We start from the raw sequence: 16,515 nt of genomic DNA on the forward strand, positions 1-16,515 counted from the left end.
TTTAAGCTCTTTTATCCACACATTAGGTGAAGTTGTTTTGTCAGCTTGTCCGCCACATTGGTCCTGAGTATATCTTTGTTCGAAGACTCCTCAGAAGTTTACACTCTTGGTTTTCTCTTTTGTCAATTAAAAACACATCAACTTATAAAAAGATATCCATAACTTATCATTTATAGTGCTAATTAGCAACTTTTAGCTTACTAACAATACCAGCAAATTAGCAGAGATGGTGAATGTAGACAACATTATCATTTTAAACGACAGGGTATGAATACTCTGTGTGAGAATGTTAGCATGTTGAAGTTAGCATTAATGTTCAGGTCCATATGAGGAGATTTTAGCTCGTTATGAAACAGACATTTTCCTCAACAAAGGTTCCAAGTGAGTCATACTGTATGATTGATATTTAAAAGACAGAAAACTCTACTAACACATGTACGGGACACAATTAGCCAAGAGGTTAGAGGTACCACATAGGTCTTACTGAGTTGCTAGCATGTCTGCAGACTCAGTCTGTGTATCAAAGCCTGTGATTCTATATGGTCTAGTGTGCCAGAAAAAGATAGTTTACATCAGCATTCACATCAGAATGTGATTATTGTCATTCTGAACATGTTATTGACATTAGTAATACAGTTAAACTCAGCTGCTGGCATTGCTTCAGACTCTTAAGCTATGTACCAATAAACATGATTCCATACCGTTTAATGTGGCAGAAAAAGAGTCGCTATACACATTTGTCTGTCTGGATACTTCTGAATAATTTTTTTCAAAAAGCATATCCAAATTGTTTTCATACTGCACAGGGCGTATAACATGTAAGGGCCTGTGTTCATATTAGAGTAGAAAGAAAAAATGATCTGATTAGGAATGCAGGGCTTGTCTTATTTAATAATCATTGAAAGATTATGTTTGATACAGGGTTGACTCTCATGTACATGTGACAGTGTTTCAAACTCTATATAGGTGTGACAAACTGCATCACTGTGTGCAGACAGAAACATTAGAACATTCTCAGTGTTGTAAAGAAAGCCTTGTCTTGTTCAGGAGAGTCAAACTTTCCAGTGATGTCCTTTCTAAGGGGAACAACAAATGGTAGCCTTTCTGGGGTGAAAGTGGGCATCTTCCCCATTTCCACTGAGCCAATGTGAGGGTTGGATCTGATGGGCAGAGCTGCCCTCGGGTTATTTTTAACTAAAATATATATATATTTTTTATACAAACAAGCAGTTTCAGCAGTGCAGACCTCACTTTCCCTAATACAGTATGTCATCCAGAAAGGAAAACAAAAAATACCACCTCCTAAATATGTCTAATCTACAAAACCTTTTTGCTCACCGCTTAACTCCAAACATGTTCTGCCAGAGTCATTCACACCCTGTTGCCATTAGCCCGGTGATGTCAAAAAATGTTTTTGTCATGAGAACGACGTCAGGGGGCTTGCAGGAATCCACTCTGGGCGTGTGAGTCAGTCCAAAAGAAATTTGACAGCTCAGTCTGAAGTCCAGAATGCAGCAGGAGAGTCTCTGAGGCAAAGTCGAGCAAGATGTGTTACTCCCCTCTACTGAGTCATCTGACTATGCCTGTTATTGTTCTGTTTCCTGCATGCCTGTCATAGCTGCTGTCCAACCATGCAGAGGGGCAGAGAAATTCACTACATATCATTGCATCAGTGCTGCTGTGTTCTTTCCTTGTGTGTTTCATGATGTGTGTTTGTTTTTGTTTTTTTCTGCACCCACAGGTCCTCTGTGATTATCTCTCCTCCTGAGGTTGTGGTTGCACTCAGTAAAAAGTCAAAAATGTCCTCCTTCTCCTGCCTATGACATGATTTAACCCATGTACGACCCGGTCACCATGATGGCCTCCATGGTTGCCAATGGAAATCAAGATGGGCAGTCTCTGGTTCTGAAAGGGGTGGATCCAGAGACCTGCATGATAGTGTTTAAGAACCACTGGGCTCAGGTAAGTGCCAGAACCAAAGCTAAGGAACTGCAGCTTCTTTCATTTTCAACCAAATATGGTTTGAATTGACCACAAATCTTTCTCTCTTTCCTTGTGTTTACTGTCTGCATCTTCCCTGTCACCTGTTGATTAAATGCAAAAATGAAACAGAAGAGTTGAGAGTTGCAGCATGTTACTTCACCCAACCCAACATATTGTCCTTTTTTTTTATATCTCTCTGTATTTGTATTATAAGTAAAAAGGTTTGTGTTAATCGCTTACCTTTCGAGGTGATAATAATGGGAGTATTTCTAAACTCAGGACAGTTGAAATAGTGTTGCTAAGCCAAGCTAATTACCCCTACAGTGCTTAAGCTACATCTAAAGACATCATAGAAGTATTGATCTTTTCATTTGACCTTTTTAGGAGAGTGAACCAAAAAGTGAACTTGAAAAGCATTCAAGAATCATTCCTCTTATGTTCTTTTTACAATCTCTATGTCTCAGGTAAACTTTAAATTGATAGTGTATTACTTTTTTAGTAAGTATTCCTTTGCAACAAAACAGTCTTTGATACCTCTGAACTTTTGATTAATTTGATGTAACTCATTTCAGCATCTCGAGGAGCTAAGACTCTTTGATATTTTATCAGAAAACATTCTAGAGAAACCTCAGAATATTTACTTCATTGATTTGTCCTAGTTGTTGATCTCGTCACTCCCTAAAAAGTATCATCTGATCCCACTTGGGATAACAAACACAAAGTTTTTTTATTATTTCGACACCCATTTACCTTCACTTCTTCCTCACTGGCAGTAATCATGACAGGCAAACTACAGTGCTGTAAGAACTCTACTGCAGGCCAGTGGAGTCTTGGCAGTACGCTGCAGACTGTCTCAGACTCTTGGCTCCGTGCAGCAGTGTGTGTCCCTGTTCACCCCTGTGGGTCCTGGCAGCCTATAAGGGATAAGTCCTCCCACACTGAGATCAACAAACCCTATACACACTGTTAGATGTATAACAGGCCAGACGCTGAGGGGATAGAAGAGTGCGTCTACGACTCAATGTCAGCCACTTTTATGACTAGATTAGAGGCTGTCAGTGTGGGGTCAGTATGGAGTTCTGTGCAGCTAATGGCTAAATTAACTGAATTCCTGACGTTATTAAGTTTGCCACCTGATAAGCTCGAAAGGATTATTTGTGTTGTTTGGTTGGAAGTTGTGTGACGCAATGCACGTATGTACTGTAGACTTAACTGAAAACATTGTTTTCGTACAAGTTGTGGTTTGATTTAAAAACATGCAAACAGTCCTGTTTGGTAAAGGCTATCCTTTAAGCCCTATTGCACAGATTCAAATTGTCTCTCTTTTTAAATTTTAGTAACATTATTGTTTTGCATTTGAGGTTTTAGTTGGTCTTAATGAAGAGGATCTGCTTCAGTTGGTTTTATTAAAATCTTTTATATAACTTCTCTTATGCAATAACCTCAATCTCACAATTATGTTGCTCTTGTCTGCATGATTTGCCTTGATTCCTTTAAGAAGTTGATTTAATCAAAAATGCCAGAGACTGACTCTTCCCTCATACTTCAACAAAAAAAAAGAACTCCCTGTTCCACATTAAGCTTGTTTTGCTTTAGGCAAACAGACAGCCTGATTGCACTCCTGCAGAGTCGTATTTTCATGCTTAGTTAATCTGCAGCTCAACTCCAGGGCTCTTTGTTTTTGGGTTTGGAAAACCTTGTAATCTGAGCGATCGTGTCGTTTTAGCTCGTGTCAGCCTTGTCCCTGTGTAAGAACCACTGCAGACAGTTTCATTGTCGGATTGGATTTGTGTTCATGTGCTGTGTTTTATGCTACTCTCCAGCCTCACAGAGCTCATTGTGTTGGTTGTGACATGCAAGATGATCTGTTTGTTGCTGCCACTGCCAACAATCTTTAACCATAGACATAGACACAGTTTGTTCCTTGTCACTGAAGTACTGCAGAGACACTAACTCATTCCATTCATCTTAAATACCATCGTTATATGAATGTGTGTCTGACAGTATGTGGAAACACTCCCATCGCGCGTACATGTAAAAATATCTTCACAAATACATTTAACCCTAGTTTGTAATTTTTTAAACATTTTAGAATAAAGTGCATAGCTGTTTCCTTTTAAAATAACTTGTTCCTATCCTTTAAATGAAGTTGGTTACATTAACTTTATAACCTCCGATCTAAAAGTTTGAAACAATGTTTGTGCGTTTATTCTTGAAAGTATAATCTCAGAATATTAACGAGCGAATCTTTGTGCAAAGGTAAATTTTGCAGTTCAGAGCACTTTCTGAATCTGACGCTGTATATTATGCTTATTAGTATTAATAATGCATGAGGAAAGCTTATGATTAACAAGCTGACCCATCAAAAACTCATGCAGATTTATCACAAGCTGTCAGCAAATTTAGCATTGATGTATTGTTCCAGCTTCTTCACAAAAGGTTTAAGCACCACAGTAAGTGAATTTGACGGAGCCCCGAAAGTCCCCCAAAGTTTTTTATTTATTTATTTTATCTTGTGGCTACAAGTTCACATGTTATTATCGTCTGTGCTTTCTTTAGAAGTCCTTGAGATGTTGAAGTCCTTTTTTTCTAAAGATTTATTTTTGGCCTTTTTGCCTTTATTGATAGAGTCAGAGGACAGTGGATAGAGTCGGAAGGGGGGAGAGAGTGGGGAGAGACATGCGGGAAAGAGGCCACAGGCCGGACGCGAACCCGGGCCGCCCGCGCGAGGAGCAAAGCCTCGCAACATGGTACGCGCGCTGTCGCTGCCGCTGCCGCTGCGCTATCGGCGCCCCCTTGAAGTCCTTTTTTGTGTTATGGAAAAAAAGAAAACATTTGAATGTCAATGGGTTTCGAATTTCAAGTGTGGGTTGAATACATGATACCATAAATGGTGGTACTGTCCTATTTCTCAGGCATGACCAGAAATAACAATGTAGTAGGTGTTTTATGTTGTTGTTCTTTTCCAACTCTGTTTACTCAAGGGTCTCCAACACATTTACAAACACATTTGTAAACTCCTGATTACTCGCAGCATCTTCTCAGCCATCACAGTTTAACAGACCTCTGAGTCCTCTGTAAGACAAAACTTGACCCCTTCCTGTCAGTGTTATGATTGTTCATGGAGGCTGGACTGATCCCTGATCCTCAGGCCACTAGGCCTCGGCAGGCCCAGAGACAGATTACAAACTTGAGTTCTCTTGTTTCCATCGGCCATGCCCAGGCCTCTTGTGTTGAAGCAGGTTATTGTCATGGCAGCAGGGGCAGGCTGGGGACACTGGCTCCTTTATTAGGAATCTGGTTTCTACACAGAGGACACACAAGGGAGGGACGAGATACACAAAGGACTGTTTCACTCCATGCTATCAAACTGAGTGTATTTGTGCTGAGCTGTTGGTCTATTTAAACCACATTATCCTAACTTTATAAAGAAGGGCACCTTTTTACCTGCAGTGTGTCATTTTTGGCATTACAAAATGAGATTTCAAAAAACCCGTCCATAATACAGAGAAACTCTGACTTGTACTTGTAGGTGTTCATAGCGTAGCAGGGTATACCACGATATACTACACATTATGTGGGTGTTAAAGCTTAAGCTTTTCTCTGTCAGCAGAAAAAAGAAACTATTTCAGTGGTCTTTGCACTTTCTAAATCCTAGCAATCAATATGCTTTGCTGGGATTTAGTTGATTGAGCTTTTGTCAATCTTTGGGTTCTTCTCTCTGGTCCACAAAAAAGAGTACAAAACTGAGTAAATGCAGTAAATGAGACAGGTTGTCGTTATCATCGGCAATTCACCAATACAAAAGATAGGACCAACTGGTTAAATGTGTACAGTATGTAAATATGCTTTCCCTTTACTGCCAAGGTTTACAAGTATCAACAGCTTTATTATGTTCTTTTTCAATTATTGTTCCATAGGCTCTAAATTCATAGTATGTTACAGCTTTGTTGTTGAAGTCTTATGTAGGGATATGTCTCTTTTTGTATATCTTGATGTTGTTTTAAGGAGTCACAAACATCAAAAAATAATACTATTTCAGTTTTTATTGTTGCTGTAGTGCTTGCATAAAAACCTAATGATACGTGGTAATGATATGTTCAGGTTGAATAATGTTTCTCTTGTGTCTTGCTGTAGGTGGTGAAGATACTAGAAAAACATGACCCCCTGCGCAGCAGCTCCAGCCTGTCCTCCTTCAGTGCTGGCTCAAGCAGTGGCGCTCGTTTCGGCCCCATCCCTGGAGACGAGGCAAGTGCGGTGCAGAACTATGTGGAGCACATGCTGTTCCTGTTGATAGAGGAGGAGAGCGGGCAGGCCGGGGCCATGGGCCCTATCCTGGAGTTCGTGGTGATGGAGAATGTGATGGAGCGTCTTTTTGTGTGGAGTCTGCGCAGGGAGTTCACGGACGACATGAAGCTGGAGCAGCTGAAGATGTATGAGATGCTGGTGGGGCAGGCACACCAGCCTCTGCTGCATCACAAGCCCATCCTGAGGCCACTCATGATGCTGCTGTCATCCTGCTCGGGCACAGCGGCACCGCAGGTCGAAGCCGAGCTGGTGCTGCTGCTAAACCAGCTGTGCTGTGTTTTGGCAAAAGACACGTCGGTTCTGGAGTTGTTTTTCCACACCAGTGAGGATCAGGGAGCGACAAACTTCCTCATCTTCTCCCTGCTTATCCCCTTCATCCACAGGGAGGGTACAGTGGGCCAGCAGGCCAGAGACGCTCTGCTGCTCATCATGTCACTTTCCGCTGAGAATGAGAGAGTGGCCAAACACATTGCAGAGAACACATTTTTCTGTCCGGTCAGTACAAATGAGGAACTTTCCTTTCCCTTTTCTTCTATTGCTTGTAGTTACTTGTTGGTAGAGTTATTACAATATGAGTTTGAAAAACACATTACACAGTGTCACACAGTGTCCACTACTGCCTGAAATGCATTATTGACAGTCAGGGAGTATATCAATCAAAAAAAACCTCTGCATAAACATGACAAAATAGCCCTTAAAAAGGAACTAGCTTCAGGTCAATTTGTTGTCTATCCACAACAAACAAACTGTTTGTGATGCTATCAGAGGGTGTCACTTTAATAAAAATGGTATCAAAACATTGGTGTTTTCAAATTTCCTCAGACTTATTCCTCGATGGGATAATTTTTCCACCTTTGTGTTGAAGGACACGTGCATTCTCTCATCTACTCTCAGACTTTCTGTGACCCTGGGCATCATAATCTGCCGTATGTATGCAGATAAAATCAGGACACCACCCAAAGAAAAACATCTCTAGGATGAAATGTCTGGCATTCTTACAATTATCCCACAGTTGCAAGCTAATCCTTTGCAAATAACGTCATTTAGCTGCTGCTGCAGACATTGCATGAAAAATAGCTTTTGATGGGATGCCAGGTTAACAACTAGAGTCTGAATTTAATTGGTTCCACTGGCAGACTACGAGGATAATCCTGTTGAGGATTTATAGTGCACATCAATGCAACACTAGAGATGCTCTCTTATTAAAGCTAAATTAGATGGCAGTTTTGTAGACCATTGTTTTAAATATACATTCTAAATAAATTCTATTATTGCTATTTGTGTTGAAAAAAATCTTGAATGCAGTAATTTCTGATGCCATTATCATCACATGATGATTATAGCAGGAAAATTAGAGGCAATGAAACTCTGCTTTGGTGCTGAAATATTTATAGAGCTGACCTGCAGGAGGCATAAATCCATAAGTTTGCTTTCTTGCCATGCAGGGAAGAACATGCAGGCAGATGTATATGTGGCTTGTCTGCTGTGCATCTACATTATATTTGTTTTAACTGGGAACAATTGATTTACGAAAGTATTTGGCATGTAGCAAGCAGTAAAACACTAATCGGTGGTGTGAAGCTGGAGGTAATGCTGACTGCTGAGAAGAAGCTGTGGTACATGTATCATTTATGCTTTAGGCTACACTGGCTCATTAATGTTTAATGAAGCCCATAAAATTCTGTCTGTAGTCAGCTGATGTCAGACTAGTATTTCTGTATGTATCTCATGAACCTTGTTTGCAGCACAGTTTGGTTTTTGTTGTTTATCATGTTGATCAGTAGCATCAAACTGTTAATTTAGTTTAATATTTGATTCTAAACCCCCCCCCCCCCCCCCCCTAAATGACTAACCTATGTCCAACTCTTTGTTAAAATGTAACACCCATCTGCCTGGATTAACAGAAGCTCTGTAGTTACTTGTGAATGTATAAAATAGACGAGAAGAGACTGCAGCCATGGTAGCTGTTTCCAAGTGTGTGACCGTCCTGAAACAGCTCACTAGACAGTATATATAGTCAACATGTCAACATGCTAAGATGTTTACAGTGACAATGCTTACCGTACATGCTCATGTTGAGCAGGTTCAATGTGAGTAATTTTCATTCTCCTAGTTAAGTGTGTAAGCATGCAAAATTACTGTAATTTTTTATCAAAGACTGATAGGAAATGTATTAGTTCTGTTGATTTCAGTCTGAAACTAAAGTGTGACTGTATGATGTTTTTATGGGCTGTTTTCTAAAGAGAGGGAAGAGAGGGAATATCCAGTAAGTAGTTCCATCACATGGGGATAATAGAGTAGAAAACTTCATGAAAAACTACTTTTCTGGCACTTTGCTGGTCTTTCATGTATCTATTGGGATATATCACTGAAACAGTCAAACATCATCTATGTCACGTTGTCCTTTATTGAATTAGGACAGTGCAAATTTGTTATCACATCAGCTGTACACGTCTGTATCAAAGTGCAGGAATTGGCTTAAAAATGTCATTTAATCTTTAATCCTAAAGCAGGTACTTAGGACTACATTATGATCCCATTACATGATCACAGCTATAAGTCCATAAGTCAGCTTTCATCTTATCTGGTATTATGTAACATCTTCTACAGAAAGAACTTTTTTTTTGTTACTTCAGGTCTTTGATGTTTCTGCAGTGGCTGAACAGATTTTTAGGAATTGAAAGAGCACTGAACGACGTTGCCTATCGCTCTTTGTCATTAGATTAGCAAAAATAGTCCTCTGCCATTTTTGACACTGAGCATAGGAAACCTAAGAAGGCAGAATCCCCTGGTGAATAACATAGTGATGACTTAATTTGGTGCTGACAGACCTTTCTCTTTTCAGGTGCTGGCCACAGGGCTGAGTGGCCTGTACTCATCTCTGCCCACAAAACTGGAGGTTCCCAATGAGGAGTGGCACTGCCTGCACAGAGAGGACTGGCTCCAGATGCCGTCCCTCGTCCAGTTTCTCAACTCGCTGGAATTCTGCAATGCTGTTATTCAGGTGCAATAGTGTCACAGGGCTGCACTCACATGAAAAATGTATTCACACATGGTTAATTGCTCCAACCTTCTGCTCCACTGCACTCTTGGTTGACATTTGTCTTTATATTGGCTATTCCCAGGTGGCCCATCCTGATATCAGAGACCAGCTAGTGGGCTACATCTACAACGGGTTCCTCGTGCCTGTCCTAGCACCAGCTCTTCACAAGGTCGGTAATAATTTTTACCTCTTTTTTTACCTTCATGTAACACTGATACATATACACTTTACTTCATTCCTGTTATAAATGAAGTGCTGGCTCTCTTATGCTCAGTAACTTTACTTACTGTTCGGTACGGCACCATCTCTTGTGGTATCTAGTCACAAACAATACTATATTCTGCCAGGAAATGCAACACTAAAACAATCACAAGAAAATCAAAAAATCCACATGTTCTTCTATAAGTGGCATACTTATGATGGATGATGATGTTTTTTTGTTTTTTTTTTCCAACTCAATCTTTTCTAGCTGACCCTTGAAGAGGTGATGACCACCACAGCATACCTGGAGCTCTTCCTGAGAAGTGTATCTGAGCCGGCTCTGCTGCAAACCTTTCTCTCCTTCATCCTCCTCCACCAACATGAAAACGTGCACATTTTAGATACACTAGTCAGCCGAATCAACACCCCCTTCCAGGTACAGTGCAGCATAAACCCTGAAAACTTGCTAACACTTGATTTGAAAACACACACATTGCACTCAAAGATAGCAAAACTCATGTTTAATAACTCCAGGTTAAACATACCCAGAGGCACAGTGAAACTTCAAATGTCAACACAGATTGTTGCCATGGTGATCTTCAGTCGCAGCAACATTTCCTGTTCGGAAAACAACTGATACCTGTTTTTAATACAATCCTGTGCAGCACCCCATACAAACATTGATGCAGAACTAAATCATTCACATAAATTACTCATTGGTTCTTTACATTTCATGGTGCGACTGTAAATGGCTCAGGGAGTCCCCTCCAGTGTTTGCTTACAGCCCTGACACACCTGAAACTCTGAGAAAAACATAACAACTTTGTTTGCTTTAAAAAAATTTTTTAAAAAAACCCTTAAGACAAACTAAACATTTACTAACATGCAAATATTTTACATTTCAGACTGTTATTTTCCACTTTGCTTTAACCTGTTAGTTTTGAACTCTTTTAAAAATTGTTGCAATTGACTCAATTTCTTCATTGTTTGAGATACTTTTAGTAGATTGCAGGGATAAGTAACTGTATTACGTAAGACCTGTTGTGCACTCCTGCACACATAATTTTTCGAGTGTGCTTGTTGCACAGTTTTGTGGGTGCCAGTGCATTGTATGTTGTCAATAGACGGATGTATGACTGGTGGGACCACTTGTTTTTATCAGACCAAATCATTTCTTCTGCATTCAGGGCCAGTAGATTTTGATTCCAAATGACTGACTTCTCCAAAACCTTAAAACATGATATTCCCATCATCTTAAGCTACACTTTTTGTAAACTTTTTACGAGTAAATGTTAGCATGCTAGCATGCTCGACTAAGAAAGTAAATGTTTTACCTCCCAGTATGTTAGTGTCATCTCATTGGTGTGTTAAATTTGACATAGCTGCAGCTGTATAAAAGATATGAAAGCTGTTTGCTTCTCAAGTTATTAACTAACATGTAAATTTTCCACATTTCAGCCTTGTTATTATCAGGTTTGCTTTGACCTTTTTTGGTCCAAATAGCTCTTAAAAATTGGCTGGTGGTCGATCATCCACTTAATGCTTAAAACTTTAAGTTTGTTTCAGTGGTACTGAATTCCTTGCTGTATAAAAAGAAAGGACAATAAATAATATCAAGATAATAATAATAATAATAATAATAATAATAATAATAATACATTTTATTTGTAAAGCACTGTACATTTTTAAAATCTCAAAGTGCTACAGAGTTTAAAAGGATAAAAGGGTAGTTAAAAACACATAAAACATAAAAAGCGAAAAAAAGGTTACAGAAAGGCTTTTCTAAAAAAGATGAGTTTTTAAGCTTTTTTTAAAAGCAGCTGTAGTCTGTGGGGCCTTCAGGTGTTCAGGGAGAGTGTTCCACATTCTTGGGGCAGCAGCAGAAAAAGCCCCATCGCCCATGGTGCGGCGCTTGGTCCTCGGTGTTTCGAGATGTATCAAAAGCTCTGTTTTGCATTATTTACACCATGATGTTTAAACATGCGAGCAACATGGCAATGCAGGTAGCAATGTCTCTCAGATTAATTAAATTAAAACTGCTACAGAGGAGATTTTGTTTGTTACTTTTTCAGACTACATTAATTTTTCATTTCTGTCAGGACCTGAAGAAAATGTCAAACAAATCTTAAAAGTGTATCTGGAGAAAATTACCAATCCTGCCTTTAAAATGTGTTGTTAAAATGTGTTATAATTGATTTGATAATTAGTGAGATTTGGTGTTTAGGTTTCTGTTGATTGAGTAACTGTACAGTAGGAAAAAAATCCTAGATTGTTGTCATGTGTTTTTTTACAGTAAGTCTTTCTATTCATCTCTCTAGCTGGGCACTGTGTCTCTGGCCCTCTTTCGCACTCTCATCGGCTTATACTGTGAAGATGTGATGCTGCAGCTTGTTTTAAGGTGAGTACCACACACAGACTTGTCACAGTTATGGGATGTGTTTGATTCCTGCCACATCTAAGTGGATAACAACATGAAGCGCTTTGACTCTCTACCTCCCACTGTAGAGACATGTATCAGTCTGCCTGGCTCCCCTTCCTCCTAAACCCACCCGGTGATTTTTCTAACAGGATCTGTTCCCATCTGTTTCCCTAGATACCTGATCCCCTGTAATCACATGATGTTGAGTCAGAGACGTGTTGTGAGGGAGCGGGACTGCTACTCTGTGTCTGCAGCCAAGATCCTGGCATTAACGCCGTCCTGCTGCTCGCCCGATCACAGCCCCCCACCTCTACGACAGCTGGACTCCATCCTCTTTTCCAAGGGTGCAGAGACTCCCAAAACCACCACCAGCACCACAGGTTAGCAAGACATGACATTAAAGGAACATTACGTCTCTTTTACTACAGCTTGGAACACATTTTTATAATTTTTCAAACCTCTTCAATTGCTCACCCTATTTGAAATGACCCAGATTGAGAATCCAGGAACACATTTCTGTAGTCAAAACATGAAAACACAAAGACTCAAAGGACCATACAGTTTGTGATGAAGCTAACTGTTTAGCATGATCATCTTAAATCCAAACAGAAAATGTGCAAAATGCTGCTGATGCTTCCTTATTCCACATTCATACTTTAGACTTTTAGACTTTAGACTTTTTATTTTATTGTCCCCGAGGGGAAATTCTTTTTCACCGGTGTACAGTTTTAAGGGCAGCGCGCCGACAGAGGGTGAACGCAGGGAGATACATGTGGGACAACAGGACATACATGTGGGGCAACAGGACATACAGTGACAGGACATACAGTGCATATGGTTATGGGGGTACTGGGGATTGGGACTGAGGTGGATTTTTATTGAGGGCTGAGATGACTGCAGGCACCAGGCTTCTGCCGTATCGCACCCTCCTGCACAACAGGGACCTGTACCTGCGTCCAGAGGGCATGATGGTGAGGTGGCAGTTGAGAGGGTGGGTGATGTCCAGTGCTATTGTGTGTGCGATGAGTGTGATGGCCTTTGAATTGAGTTCTGACAGGGTGGGAGTGGGGAGACCGATTAGTTTGGCTGCAATGTTTGTGACACGGGTGAGTTTGGTTCGGTTTTTGACAGTGAGTAGGTTGAAGAAGCAGGAGGAACAGTAGAGCAGGATGGGCTGGACGATGCTTTGATACAACAGGAGGAGGAGATGGGGGGGCAACATATAGTCCTTTGTGAATGTCCGTTGTGTGCTGGTCGAAGGTGAGATTGTGTGCAATACTACTGGAGGAGGCTGAATTGTAAACTATGACAAATATATGACCTCTGTTTTGCTTCTGATATTTTAAGATGGGGTTTTTTTTGGGCTTTTTGTGCCTTTTATTAGAGAGACAGGACAGTGTATAAAGACAGACCTCAGGGTGAGAGACGGTGGGGAATAACATGTGGCAAAAGAACAAATCAAATACAAACCCGGGATTCTTTTAGTATTATAGCCTCTGTACATGGGGTGTGCAAACTAAAAACTAGGCCATCAGCACCCCCTTTTTTTAAAATAATTTTCATAAGTGACAATGTCTTTATTTAATGAACCATGTCTGAATGTTCTTACAGATGGGTATGACAACAGAAACTATACAGTATGGTTAAAAATATCAATAAATTAGTTATTGGTGCCGCTACAGTATAGGGAGAAAAGCTAATGGTTATCCTGGCTAAAAGGCATAAGGAAGCAAAATAATACAGTGAGTGAGATACATGGCATTAAAGCCCCCATTCCCGAGGCATTCCTTCCAGCTACAGAGAGAGAGTAAAAAAGAGTGAACAGTTCTGAGATTTGACTAAATAATAGTAATGTGCAAATAAACAGAAACTATTGTTTTCTTTTTGCAATACAACAAACGAAATAACATCTATCTGTTCCAAACATTTGAGTATTCAACACTGCAAGGTGTAAGTCTGCTTTTTTTCAGGGTGATAAACACATTGCAGAGATGATAATGAATATTTTATCAGATTTTGGGATCTTCTGCTATTTCGTTGTATTACATCACTTGACTTCTGTAGTTTCATGTCACACTCATTATTCCTGTTCTGTTGGAGCACTGCGCTGAGGTTAATGCACGCTTTTTTTTTAACACGTTATGTTTTTTTCTCTCCCAGAGGAGAAGGACATCTTCTTGGAGAAGGACATCTTCTTGGAGAAGGACGATGGCTCAGGTAACTCCTGTACAATCGGCTCAGAAATCTACCTGGATGTCAGCTACCTTCATTACCTCTACGACGCCCGTTTGAGCATCAGCAGCTGCATACGAGCCTGTCATGTGTGGTCTGCCCTGTATGATGGCGAGGACCCACCTCCTGAGAAATACCAGCCAGGAGTTCTGGAGGAGCCTGGACTAAAGAGTCGACAAACCCAGGTGGCTCTCAAGAGGGTTCAACAGCCAATAGCGCCTCGTCCCTTCCCGCCACCTAACACAGAGCAAGCTTCCGTCGGTCAGCTGGAACTAGAGTGGGACGATAGTTACGATGCTGCCCCGATGCAGATCTTGGCGGCTCCAGAGGAAAATAAACCTCAACTACAGCCTCCTGCTGATCCCCCAGTGCACATTCAGGAGATGAGGAAAACAGCCATCATGTTTGTGAAAGGCTCCTACATAGAGGAAAATGAGTTCCAGGATGACGTTATGGTGTATGATCTTGTGGCCAAGAAAGACACTAAAGATGCCGAGCGTGTTAGGCTCAACTCAAGTGGGTCTAAAAAAGAAGAAACCCTACAAAACTCAGCAGAAGTTCCCTTAAAAAACGGGCTCAGTTCGACCCTCCCAACCTCTCCGACAACTGATAACAAAAGCACCTCAGACTCAAAAGCCATGAATCAGACAGATTGTAATTCCAACCTCAAGAACGCTGCTTCTCCTGAGGGGTCTGATGATCTTTTGGCCCAGTATGAGGAGCTCATTCGTACATTAGACTCTAAAGCAGCTGCAAGACAAGTCAAAACTGATGGAGAGATGAAGAAGCACTTCACACCAGCGTTGGAGGAGGAGGAGGAAATGGACTTTACCTTCTTGTCTGTTGAGACACCAGAGAAACTTCATTCACCTTTCAGCACCAAGTTTTCCAGCGGCAGTGCAGGAAGAAGCCATTCAGTGCCTTTTACTGGTGAGTTAAGAGAAACCTCTGTGCTCTTCAGCAGCCTCAGTTTGAACAAAACATTGCTTTTGGACAGCAGATTGTTTATGATCGTTTCCTCGGCAGGTCCTTTTGTCAGTGTGTTGTTGTCTCGTATGGAAAACATGTTGTCCAACTCGCTCCATGTCAACCTGTTGTTGACGGGCATCCTGGCCCAGTTAGCGGCTTATCCTCAGCCTCTGCTGCGCTCGTTCCTGCTCAACACCAACCTGGTCTTTCAGCCGACTGTTCGCTCTCTTTACCAGGTAACATTCAAATTAGTGTGTGTCAATGTTTGCCTTTTGATTAATTTAATTTTCTTATTGTGAGGCTGAAGCAGAAGAGTTGGTTCTGAGTAAAAAAAAAAGGCACTATTCTTTTTGTGGGTGTATTTTTGTTTTCAAAAGAAAAGAGATCCTTGATTAATACATACTTGATTTTTTTTGCCCCTTGTTACATCATAAATTTTGAGTCTAATTTTTATTTTTATTTATATGTCTCTGTTCAGGTGTTAGCCACCATAAAGCACCAGATAGAAGAGCTGGCTGCTTCTGGAAAAGATTTCACCCAGTCGATAACTGCAGCTCAGCACTGGCTGCTGGCCAGAGAGACTTCTCTCATAGAAGCAGGTAACATTTTTAATAGCTTTTTTTTTTTCCACCTTAGATGGTCGTAATGTGTCATTTTGTAAAGTATAGCCGGTGCAGAAATGTCTTAATCCTATATTCTTTATAACGGCCAGAATGGGGAAACTCTACTGCTCTATTTTACAGAAGTCATCAATAAGATTACCCCATTTCTTAGTTTATTAATAGCATCCATTTTCTATGAGCTGTTAAACCAATCGCTAGTTTCTAGTCTCCTTCAATATAGCGAGATTTAACACAGTTATAGTCACATTGTGACTAAAGATTTCAGTCAATACAAACAGTGTCTTATTTGTTATTTAAATACACACTATAATGTTAGCTTTAATAATTTCAATTGAAGAGTTTTGGCTATCTAAAGTTACCATAACTTATTACAGCTCACTGCTTTACAAGCTCGGACTATTATTAGCAGATAACTGTTTGCTATCCCTAAGTAAAAAAAATCCAAGATAATGAACTCAAAAAAAATTAAACATTAGGCTATTGTAGTCGAAAAGCCAATGATGTTAAGCGTTCAGTTACGCTAAGCTAATCTGCTAATGGCTACGCTTTCTAAAACTGTCATGAATTTAACAGTTCATCATAACGTTAAGAGAGCATCTTCAGAAAGGCTTTTACCTAAAAAAAAAAACCCATGTAAAACAATGAGAATACAGATAGCGTTTTTTTAGTAAAGTAGTTATCATTTAAAAGGCCTAGTAGGCTTAGGGACGTAATCACTGCTTTTTCTCGCTTGCTGC

General features: G+C 40.4%; 1 protein-coding gene across 3 annotated transcripts in view; it reads left to right on the forward strand.

Moving 5' to 3' along the window:
• fhip1aa (FHF complex subunit HOOK interacting protein 1Aa) overlaps positions 1 to 16,515 on the forward strand; it is a 31,610-nt gene that overhangs the window by 12,144 nt on the left and 2,951 nt on the right. For 2 of the 3 annotated variants that reach the window (XM_079372350.1, XM_079372349.1), the window contains exons 4-13: positions 1,742 to 1,962; positions 6,121 to 6,786; positions 9,137 to 9,295; positions 9,417 to 9,503; positions 9,804 to 9,971; positions 11,854 to 11,933; positions 12,129 to 12,334; positions 14,115 to 15,116; positions 15,213 to 15,391; positions 15,634 to 15,754. In XM_079372350.1, the coding sequence (XP_079228476.1) occupies positions 1,837 to 1,962; positions 6,121 to 6,786; positions 9,137 to 9,295; positions 9,417 to 9,503; positions 9,804 to 9,971; positions 11,854 to 11,933; positions 12,129 to 12,334; positions 14,115 to 15,116; positions 15,213 to 15,391; positions 15,634 to 15,754 (2,794 nt within the window). In that variant the 5' untranslated portion in view covers positions 1,742 to 1,836. Of the gene's footprint in view, positions 1 to 1,741; positions 1,963 to 6,120; positions 6,787 to 9,136; positions 9,296 to 9,416; positions 9,504 to 9,803; positions 9,972 to 11,853; positions 11,934 to 12,128; positions 12,335 to 14,114; positions 15,117 to 15,212; positions 15,392 to 15,633; positions 15,755 to 16,515 lie in introns of those variants that run through there. The other variant, XM_079372351.1, reaches the window with a different exon arrangement.

Source organism: Symphodus melops, assembly GCF_947650265.1.
Source record: "Symphodus melops genome assembly, chromosome: 2".
Taxonomy (NCBI): Eukaryota; Metazoa; Chordata; class Actinopteri; order Labriformes; family Labridae; genus Symphodus; species Symphodus melops.